This window comes from Sminthopsis crassicaudata, chromosome X (assembly GCF_048593235.1).
Source record: "Sminthopsis crassicaudata isolate SCR6 chromosome X, ASM4859323v1, whole genome shotgun sequence".
NCBI classification, from domain to species: domain Eukaryota; kingdom Metazoa; phylum Chordata; class Mammalia; order Dasyuromorphia; family Dasyuridae; genus Sminthopsis; species Sminthopsis crassicaudata.
In genome coordinates, this window is record NC_133623.1 from 3,486,729 (window position 1) to 3,496,952 (window position 10,224).

General features: G+C 53.2%; 1 protein-coding gene across 1 annotated transcript; it reads right to left on the reverse strand.

Annotated features, from left to right (window-relative positions):
- Nucleotides 1–963: 963 nt before the first annotated feature.
- Nucleotides 964–8,617, reverse strand: SNX12 (sorting nexin 12). Its single transcript, XM_074277106.1, has 4 exons — nt 8,386–8,617; nt 4,343–4,438; nt 3,772–3,896; nt 964–2,714 (listed from the first exon to the last, which is right to left on the reverse strand). The coding sequence occupies exons 1-4, from the start codon at nt 8,548–8,550 to the stop codon at nt 2,612–2,614; spliced, it is 489 nt and encodes a 162-aa protein (XP_074133207.1). The 5' UTR covers nt 8,551–8,617; the 3' UTR covers nt 964–2,611.
- Between the last annotated feature and the right edge of the window lie 1,607 nt (nt 8,618–10,224).

The following is a 10,224-nucleotide window of genomic DNA, read 5'->3' on the forward strand; positions in this document are numbered from 1 at the left end:
CTATCTACATTCACTCATGAGGCTGTCTGGATGGAGGGAGCCTCGGGGAGCACCTGGTGCTTCATGGACATGAAGGATGTCCTGCAAGCGGTCATCCTGCCTCCGCTCAGACCTCCTCCCCTTGCCCTAAAACCCTCACTCTAGTCTGAGACTCTAACCCTAACCCTCCCGACTCTAACCCTCCATTTCCCTTCTGGTCAGCTTGCACTCCTAGAAGTCTCTCCTTATTGAGATCGCAACACCTGCCCCATTACTTACTTTTATTAACAAATCTAACAATAGGTCCGATTGAGGCATTTTTAAGCCTAATTCAATATAGAAGGTCAGCAGGAGAGGTCTGGGACATTAGGATGGGGGCAGCTCAGAGCTCACTCAATATTAGTGGGGGGCCTGGGAGGCAAGCATCCCTCCCAACCAAAAAACAACTCCCTCAACTGCATGTTAAAAGCCTATTAAACCAATTTTTCTTGTGCAGAAAGATATGTATACATGTTAGATTTAACATATACTTTAACATATTTAACATGTATGGGACTGCCTGCCAGCTAGGGGAGGCGGTGGGGGGAAGGAGGGGATAATTTGGAACAGAAGGCTTTGCAAGGGTCAATGTTGAAAAATTACCCGTGCATATGTTTTGGAAATAAAAAGCTATTAAAAAAAAAAAAAAAAAAAAGAGCCTATTAAGCAAGGAGCATAGGACTATATAGATTAGCACCAATCACTTATTTCTTCCCACCCCACCTCACCCCTGGAAAAAAAAAAAGCCCAATTTGCTAAGGATTGTCCACACCATAAAGAGCTTCCTCCTCTTCCTGGTGGCAGACGCCCTGGCAGATGCTGACAGGTGAACAACAGGTGTCAATGGGTGGGCAGGGCGTGGCGTTTACAACCCCAAACTCTGGCTTGCTAGGAGTTTCCCTGCTTTTAAGGCGTCCCAAAACAAAAAAGGAGGAGAAAAGAGGCTTGCTTCACAGTGGTTTAATATGAACAGAAGTTGGATATGACATCGTCTGACAGAAGTTTGGAACCCCCAAGGTAGGATATATACACAGCAGAGATGGGGCATCAGACTCTCAGCACTGGTGCATGCTGAAGGAATGTCTTAAAAAATACAGACCAGAAGCTACAGCTCAAAAAAGGAAGCGGATAGTTCAACAACAACAACATTAGCAAGGTGGGAAAGGAAACAGAGCCTCTCTCTGGGAGCTGCTCCTGGGCACAGCCTCACTAACTAGAGCCGACCTCTGTCCTGGGGGCACTTTGGACTCCAGACAAGCTCCCAATCCCAAGCCGGGACCCAATCCTCCCTCCCCAGATCAGGCTAGCCCTCCCTTCCCTTGACATCTTACTAGGATGGGGAGCCTAGGTTTCTGAAGGGGTGCAGGGAAGGTCCTCCTGTTGATGCTTCCTACTCTGGGGCCAGACAGCAGGCCACATTTCAGCCCGGTGCCCAGGGTAGCTCCTGGCAGCTGCTTTGTACTAAAAGCTAGGGCAACTCCCAAGCCAGCTCCCAGCCCCAGGCCTGCTTCTAGAGGAACCACCAGTGGTCCGTGAAGAACCAAGTACAGAAAGCTCAATGACCCTGTGACCAAAGCGGGGGGCGAGGATGACAAGTTTTCGCCCTCGGCCCCGTTTCCCGGCTCAAAGTGCTTGCCGGAAGTCAGACTACATTATCTGTTCAAGTAGCTCTGCCCTTTGGGAACAAAAAGTGGCTTGAGATTTCGGGGAGGAAGGAGAGTAGGAGAGTGTCCTTTTTGGCCACTGGGAGTCTCTGAGACGAGAAACCGTTCTCACTCTGCACCATCACCCATGAGCCACCAACTGTGCAAAGCAGCCCACTCTTCTAGTCAGGTTCAGGAAAAGGGCTGCTGACCCTCACTGCTCAATTAAGGACAGACAGTGAAGAGCCAGCCAGGCCCGGGAAGCAGCTAGGGGCCCTGAGAGCAGCAGAAAGCCAGCGGGGACCTCTCTGCTTCCCCAGAAGTCTCTAGCGACTCTGAGGCACCTAAGTAACGATGGGCCCAGCGAATCCACGAGCCTGGCTGCTTGGCTTCCGGGTCGATGACTGCCCTAGACAGCAACATAAGAGTGGGGAAGGGAACCAAGAAAATGTAGAGAGAAGTGGGGAGAGGAAGAGAGAACACTGGGAGAGCCCACAGGAGTCTCCCATCCCACTACAGGGCAAAAGGTAGGTTCCATGCAGGTAGAAGGGGCAGGGGTGCTCCCTGCTCAGAGTTCCAGGTTAAACTTTGGAGTGGGGAACCTCCCTTAGACTCACAGCATCGCTGACCTGTTTGGCCTAGTGCCACTGAAGCACCAGCCCCCCAGGCTAGCCTTGTTGCCCAAGAGGAAGCCCAAACCAGTGCCTTTCAGGCCAATTCCTGACCCCTCCCCCTAAAAGCCCAGGACCTCTGCCCGCAGCTTCCCACCTCTCTTTAGAGAGGAGGATCTTAGAAGAGTGCCCACAGTATGGCCAAGTGCCAGGGAGAACGATGGCAGACAGACAGGCCGGGGGACGACAGCCACTGCAGATCAAGAGAGAGAGAGGCTTAGTGTAAAAATCAGTGTCATTTTGCCAGGAAGGCGGAAGGCAGGCGGCCAGAGGGCTTTCCTATTGGCGCACCTTCCCAGGGACGTAGTTCCTGTCGATTGTCTCCTCCTGCAGGAACATGTGTAGGCAGCGCTCATTCTGAGCCAATGGATGCCCGGCGATTCTGTAAGGAAATTGTTTAAGTGTTTAAGGCCGGAGAGATCCAGAAACAGTGTTGAAGACCAAGAGCAGGGCAAAGGCGGCCAGGACCAACACCAGGCCTCACCTGGGCTGTGGCGTACGGACCCCAGGGGTTCTGAAGCCTCTGCTTTACCAGAACCAGCTACAGCCTAGCCTCGCTCCTCGTGGGGCAAGGTGGGGGGAAGCAGGTGCACAGACTTAGCTAAGCCGCAGAAGACCAAGGGATGACAGAGCCCGGAACCTGGTGCTCAGTCTTCCCATGTGGCCACGCTACACTACAACATAGGACTCATTGTAAAAGATGGGGCAGAGGAAGGGAATGGCAGAGTAGTAGCCAGAGCCCTCAGGACATCAGGCAGATGTGGTCCAGCCCTTAGGAATGATGGAATAATAACCCCAGGCTACCTGGCCTTGCAAATGATGGAGTAGAGACCTCAGTAGTAGTAGTAGAGACCATAGACCTCCTGTAGTAGTTGAAACCCCAGGCCATTTGGCCTTGGGAAATGATGAAGTCCCCCTGGGAATGTAGCTCTTGGGAATAACGGAGCACAAGCTTGGAAAACGTATTTGAAAGAAAGGGAGTTGGGCCTGATACTTTTACTCCACCAAGCTAGCCTCCAGGGATGGCTGGTTTGTCGCCCAAGAGTCTGGGCCGCCATCTCGCACCTGGACCCGAACAATGAGCGCCCCTCACTTTCGTGAAAGAAGGAAGGAGGTTGTTGTCAGACCCTTCAACCAAACTTCCCACCCATGGTGCGAACGCCAGTCCCGTGATGTCATTCCCCTGGCTCTGTTCTTGGTTCCGTACTCCCCAAGTGCACCTCCAACAGTTTTCCCTAGAAATTTGTCTCCTTGCTCTGTGCTCTTTGCTCTGTCCCTCTCTTGGAGCTCAGCCTGCTTTAATGGACGTTACAATTACAATAAAACTTGGTCTCTCAAATTGGAAATTATCAAAGCTTGCAAATTCTTTGGGGACAGTCACAACTCTGGTCCAGAACTCCAATATACCTCGGGGATCCCCTGTATCCCAACAAGCTCACTTGTTAATAAACTGTTCGAGGCCCTGCCTCCTCTCCTCGATGAAGGACTCCTCAAAGATGCCTTCGTCTCCTCGGAAGGGGAGCTGCCTCTTCAAGGCTTTCCCCGGCAGCGGTGGCACTACAATCTGTGGGCAGATCCCAAACATCAACCACTGGAGGATGGGAAACCACAGATTGGGGCAGAGCCCCCCATGTCCCCCAAGCAGTAGCTCAGGAGAACTAAGAACACAAGTGCCCCAAGTGAGCCATACTGGCCCGTGGTCTGTTCTGACACTGGCACGAAGGCTTTGTGGTGGAGGGCAGGGCTGCCCCCCGTGGTAGCACGTCAAAACATCTGAGAATGGGCCCCAACACGCTTACCTTTCTTTAATAATCGGTTTCAGATTTAACATCCATGTGTTTATCTGACCCTTCTTGAGCCTATGTGGGCCTGGCCCCCAGCCCCTTTTAAAGGTGATCTGTCTGATGTGACCCCCTTGAAGCATCCCGTGGTGCTGTCTGGCTGTGCCCACCCTTCCTAATCCCTTCCCAGGCTTGCTTCCCACAAAGGTGGGGTGGGGGGTGGCCACACCTTACTGTCCCGCTCCAGTTCATTCTTTAGCCACTCAAAGTCACTGTAGCGTCGCCGCACACATGACTCCTTCAGCTTGAAGATGGGTAGGTTTGTCTGTAGGGAAAGGAGGAATTAAAGAGGGGAGGAAGAAGGAACTGACAGCCCAAAGCTGCCCGTCCCTTACGGCCTCTCGGTGACAGTCCAGACCCACCCATCCCTTACAACCTCTCGGGCAGGTTCTGAGAGGAATAGGGTCTAGTCAGATGTGTGTTCCTGGCCCCCATCTCAGGACGCTAGAGCAGAAACGCTAACCTTCATCCGTGCCCAACCTGTACCCTACTCTTGCCTTAGGAATCCCCTGAATGGAACAAGAATGTAAATTCTCCAACATTACACCCTCCCCACCCTATCCCAAACCCTGCCACCCATCAATGGGTTCTCCTAATCCATCTCCCCCAGACACCCCCCACACACACCAGGCTCCTCAAACAGCCCTGGTTGATTTCTCTGGAATTCTGACACTATTTGGGCACTGCCAACCAATTGAGCCCTTGTACAATACAGCATTGCACCCCTTTCACTGTTGTGATATGTGGTCTCCTTCTCCCCGATCACACAGTAAAACCCCCAGATGCTGGAGAACATAGCTCTAATCCTGGGTAGATTTGATGGCGTTTACATTACTGCTGAAGACACAGCGGGCGTTCAAAAACTCTCTTGCCAGACTGAGGACGCCATGCCCTCGGTAACAATTTAGCCATGATTCTTCCCTGCTCTGAAAACTTCATGAGAAATAAGAGCCAGGCAAGCGAGTTTTGTCTAGGTTGTTCCCTGATACCAACCAGCTCGATCTCAGATCCGAACCATTCAAAAGCCCCTCAAGGATCTTGAGGTAAAGGGACGGCTATGGCTGAAGGAAGGAAATAAGCATTTCTTAAGCACTTATGTGTGCTGGCACAGTAAACTCAACACTTTAGCAAGATGATTTCATTTGATCTCTATCACAAGCATAAGAAGGAAGTGCTGCTATTAGCCTCATGTAAGAATTGAGGAAACTGAGGCAGCCAGAGGTGTAGTGACTTGCCCAGATTCACACAATTCGGAATCTGAGGCTGGATCGGAATTTAGGCCTTCCTCTCTCTGTGCACTGTGGCACCCCCGGCTGGGTGACTGTCACAGGCAGAGTAGGAAGAGCTACATGAGAGCGGTTGTGTTTCCCAGCAACTGTGGAAGTGAGAAGAGTCCGTTTCCATCCCTTTTTTCTAGCCCCCAATAGCTGGAACGGCTCCCCTTCTTCTTAGCTGCCATGATACTAAAAAAGGGCTTTGGAATCCGGGAGGCTTGAGGCTGCCTTCTCCTGAGTCATCCAAAATGGAAGCTCAGGCTTCAAGCCATGAAGGTGCCACCTCAGGGCCCAGGGCCCAGAATAGGAAGGAGGCTTGGCTAAAGCATTATTTCACTACTTTCACCTCTTCTCCCCAGGAATGCTCTGAGGGCAAATGAGCGAGCACGGGGGCCCCGGTCGAATCCTTCTCCTGAACCTTCTGGGTGGGGGTGAGTGAGAAATCCCCGTAGATTCCTGAATATTACCCTGCCATAAGAGGTGCCGGCAGGAGAACCATGCCGGTCACCAGGGAGCACTCTGCAGGCTTCCTCTGCCTCAGAGATGACATTGCCTGGCTTCTCTCCTAAAGAAAGGGTCACTACCCCACCAAGCAGATGTCAAAAACCAACTCCCCGGGTTTTGTTTCAGTAGGGATGCTCCCTACTCGGAACTGCCAGCTGCCCAGGGCAGGGATGTCCTCCAGAGAAGCCAAGGGCAAGGGAGACACAAAGCCCAGATCCATGGGAGAATGGGCATTCAACAACTTCCATTCCCTAAAAAGTTCAAGCCAGAGCAACCGGGGTTCCGTGCAGACCCGTGCGTTTGCAGGGATTCTCCCAACTCTGACTGGCCCCCAAGAAATTCCTCATAAGAGGAATCAGAGGGGACTATGCAGAAAACTGGGATTTGGCCTGAGTAGATCTGGCTTGCCATTCCTCAGGCCTTCCTTATGCATAAAATTTCATAAAAAGCCCTTTCCGGGACTAAAATCTAAGATTTTAGAGCAAACAAGGAGGAATGAAGGCAGAAACATCCAGCTGTTTACGAAGAGGAAGGCAGGAGCAAAACTCTGCTTTTGGAGTTGTCTTTCTTTGTCAAAGGGCCCTAAAAGTCCCCTAAAACCAAATACCTTGCTGTTGCAAATATAAGTCCTCCAAAAAAGTCAAGAGTTCAGTGAGATGAGGAAGGCTTTGCGGAACCTGGAGAACAAGTTATACAGTAACAACAATACTGTAAAGACCAAACTGCTTGCCATAATGGAGCTGAGCTAGTGATGAAAGAAGGGACACATGATGAAACTCACTGCCCCCCTTCAGACAGACAGCTGAGGGACTCAGAGGGCAGGATTTTGTTTAGACGTGGCTAATGCAGGCATTTATTTTGCTTGACTACACATTTTTGTAAGGTTTATTTTTCTTGTTTTCTCTCTGGGTGGAGGGAGAGAATTTGGAACTGAAAACAACTAAAAATAAAATAACTGTCAATATAGTTACTATGACTATAAATATCTATAACTACAAAATGACTAAAAATAAAATTGAATTTACAAAATTACAAGGGTTTTGGCAGCCATGAGCCCAAAAATCTAGAAATCACCATTCTAGAAACCAAGAATTGGAATAAAAGTTTACACTGTAAGCCCCTCATGCTGCAAAGAGTGGGAAGGACTGATGAAAATAAAGTGAATAGTAAGCTTTTACACACTGCTTAGTTGTTAGTGTTGGTTTTTCCCAAGTCTAGTCAAGGAGACTCCATAAGGGAGAGTTTCCTCCTCCCAACCAGGGCTGGGACAAAGAGTTATTTACAACATATCCCTGAAATACTCTTCTCTTTTGAGAATCAAAGCACTCACTAAATCACAGGATGAAAAAAAAAAAAAAAAAAAAAAAAAGTCCTAGTCACAAATTCATAAGGCCATGTCCCAGGCTCACTCAAAGCTGTTTCTCATCCCTAGGAAAAATGCATCCAATCTATTTTCGGTCTGTTGAGGAACTTAATGTTCACACTTCCCTTGGCAGGGATGCTTCTCAATGGCTGTAGCACTCCATTAGTCTACCCTTCCACACCCTTCCTTTCCCTGAGCATTGATCAGAAGGGCTTTAGAAGACCAATCAGCCCCCTGAGCTCCGGGTGCTGGGCTGGGCTCTTTGGACGTGGCCTGCCTCCCTCCAGACTGAAAGAGGGCCCGGGGAATGGATCGATTTCCAATTTGGGGGGGGTGGTGGTGCTTAGGTTTGTTCCTTAACCCTTCGGGGCCTGCTTGCTGCCCCACTGCCAGTGGAAACTGAAAGGTTCCAGGCCACAAGGCCCAGTAGAGAGCCTTCTCCCAATTGGTGGGCCCTGGGAGGAGACTGAGGTGCGCAAAGGCCTTCAGGCCCAACAAAGGCCTTTGGGAGATGGGTACAGAAAGATGGCATGGCCCCAAACTTTCTGAGCCGCTCCCGGCCCCTGGCACCCATCACCACTCTGTCGGGGTTCTCCCAAACTCGAAGCTGGCGACCCCACCTTTGGGTGCTTCCAGGGGACCCGCTTTTTCCCGTCTTCCCAACGGAGGCCCCAACTGGGCCCAAAGCCTCAGGCCCAAGGGGCCCATCACTAGGGAGGCTGGCAAGGAGGGGGGGATCGGCAGGGTTACAAAGGTGCGGCTAGAAAGCCCGATCTGACACCCCCTCCCGAACCCTCTCCCCCTTCCCGGCTCCCCCCTCTTCCCCTCCCCCGGCTCCATCGCGTGCGCGCAGCGGGCGGCGCCCAGGGGCCATGCTCGTGCCCGCTGGAGGCTTTCGGCTCGCGCCTGAAGAGGGTAGGGGAGGGCAGGGCCGGGGGGGAGGGAGGCCGGTCTCGAGGCCCCTCCTTGCCCCGCCCCTGAAGGTGCGCGCGCGCGGGGCCGGGCGCGCGCGGGGCCGCTCCCCCTCCCCCTCCCCTCCCTGGGCCCGCACCCCGAGCCCCGCTCACTTACCCGCATTCGGACCTCGTAGGTGGTAAAGCGCGCTCGGCCCACGCCCACCGTCTGCGGGTTGAAGATGTCGATCTCCAAGAAGTTGCTTGGCGGCCCGTAAGCGTCCGTCAGGTCCTGAGGCTTCGAGTTAAGGCGCCGAGTGTCCGCCACCGCCGCGTCCGACATCTTTCCGCACCCGCTCCCAGCGCGCGAGCCCGAGCGGCCCAGCGGGGGGGGGGTGGGGGGGGTGCGGGGGGGAGAAGGGCGGGGGGAGGACAAGAGGGGGCGGGGGGCGGAACGTGGGGGAGTGGGAGGAGATCTGAGGAGGGAGGAGGAGGAAGTTAGCCCCGCCTACCCTGCTGCCCGACTGACTGGCCGATCGGCCAACCAATTCGCCCTCTTGGCTCCGGGCTCCGGCGACGGCGAGCAAGCTCCGCCCAAGCCCCGGCCCGGCGCCCTGAATGCCGAGTAGTCGCCGCCCTCCGACCGCTATTAAATAGGCCTTATCCAGAGCGCGGGGCTCCTCCGGGCACAGTGCCCCGCTCCGCCCCCACCACGCACTTCTTTACCCCACCCCCACCCTGCACCTCCCCACCCACCTCTCTAAACTCCTTGAGAGTCCAGTTCAACCCTGTTCCCCGCCCTTCTGTCACCCCAGACCGCACAGCTAGTCGCCCCCCCCCCCCCGGCAGGCGTGGCCCCGGAAGCACAGTTAGCCCTCCTCGGTCACTGAATCTCTAAGCTGAGCGCCGAGGCCCCGAGAGAGCGAGGATCTTGGCCAAGGTCACGTAGGTGACCGGCCCGCTCCGACCCCGCTTCCCCCTGAGGTCCGGCCCAGCCGGCCGATCCACGTGGCGCACTCTCCCCCCCCGCCCCCCAGCCCTGACTGCAGACCAACGCGCCTTGTCTGAGCGCCTGCTGCATGCCAGGCTAAGTGCGGTGTGCGAAGGCTGCGGGAGACCCCGGAAGGAGCGGTCTCCCCTGCCCATGGGCTACCGGAAGGACAGATAAAACCCAAGGGAAACCCCTTGAGGGCAGGGGCCGGGTTTTTGCTCCTTAGGATTCCCAAAGTATGAGAGCCATTTGGGAAAGTTTAAATGACTCCATTTCTTTTTCGTGGAGAAGACCCACGCCAAGAGCAACCCGTCTAAGAAGAGGCTGTGTGCCCGCCTGCGGGCAGCACGTGAAAGACAAATTCCCCCGATTCTTTGTGGAGCCCCCAACTGGTTCACACAGACTCGAGGCTTACTTGCTATTTGCTAGGTGATCTTGGCTGGGTCACTTTCTGCCTCTGGTCTCCTGTGTGCCGGAAACTTGTAAGCCTCCCGGTTGGGTGGTTGTGAGTCCCAAAAGAAGATGATGTATTATATATAATGCGATTTGCCAACTTGGCTTCGCTTTAGAAAGGTTGGTCTGCTGTTAATGGGAGAATGAGATTAGAGAAAATGCTTTGTAAGGGCTCTTCCAGCCCTAGGGACAAGCCCGGAAGGGGTGCTTCGGCTGCTTTAGGATTGAGTGCCGGCCCTTTCTCCCAATATTTGCGCCTTCCGGGAGAAGGAAAGTTGTTGGGTTTTTTTCCCCCCTAGCTAAATCCCGAAAGATCTCCGATTACAAAGGAGGCTGGAAAATGGAAATTCGCTGCCCGGAGGGCGTTAGTGATGAAGAGCTAGACCCCAATAACCACCCAAATCTTTGTAGCTGCATTCCTGTTGGAACCACAACTAGAAACCTGGTAGATCCAAGCTGAGTGGCTTAGGGTTGGACTTGAATAGGAAGTTCAAATCTTGCCTCAGACAAGTAATGTGTGACTTTAAGCAAATCACTTTACCCTTATTTGCCTCAGTTTCCTTATCTGTAAAA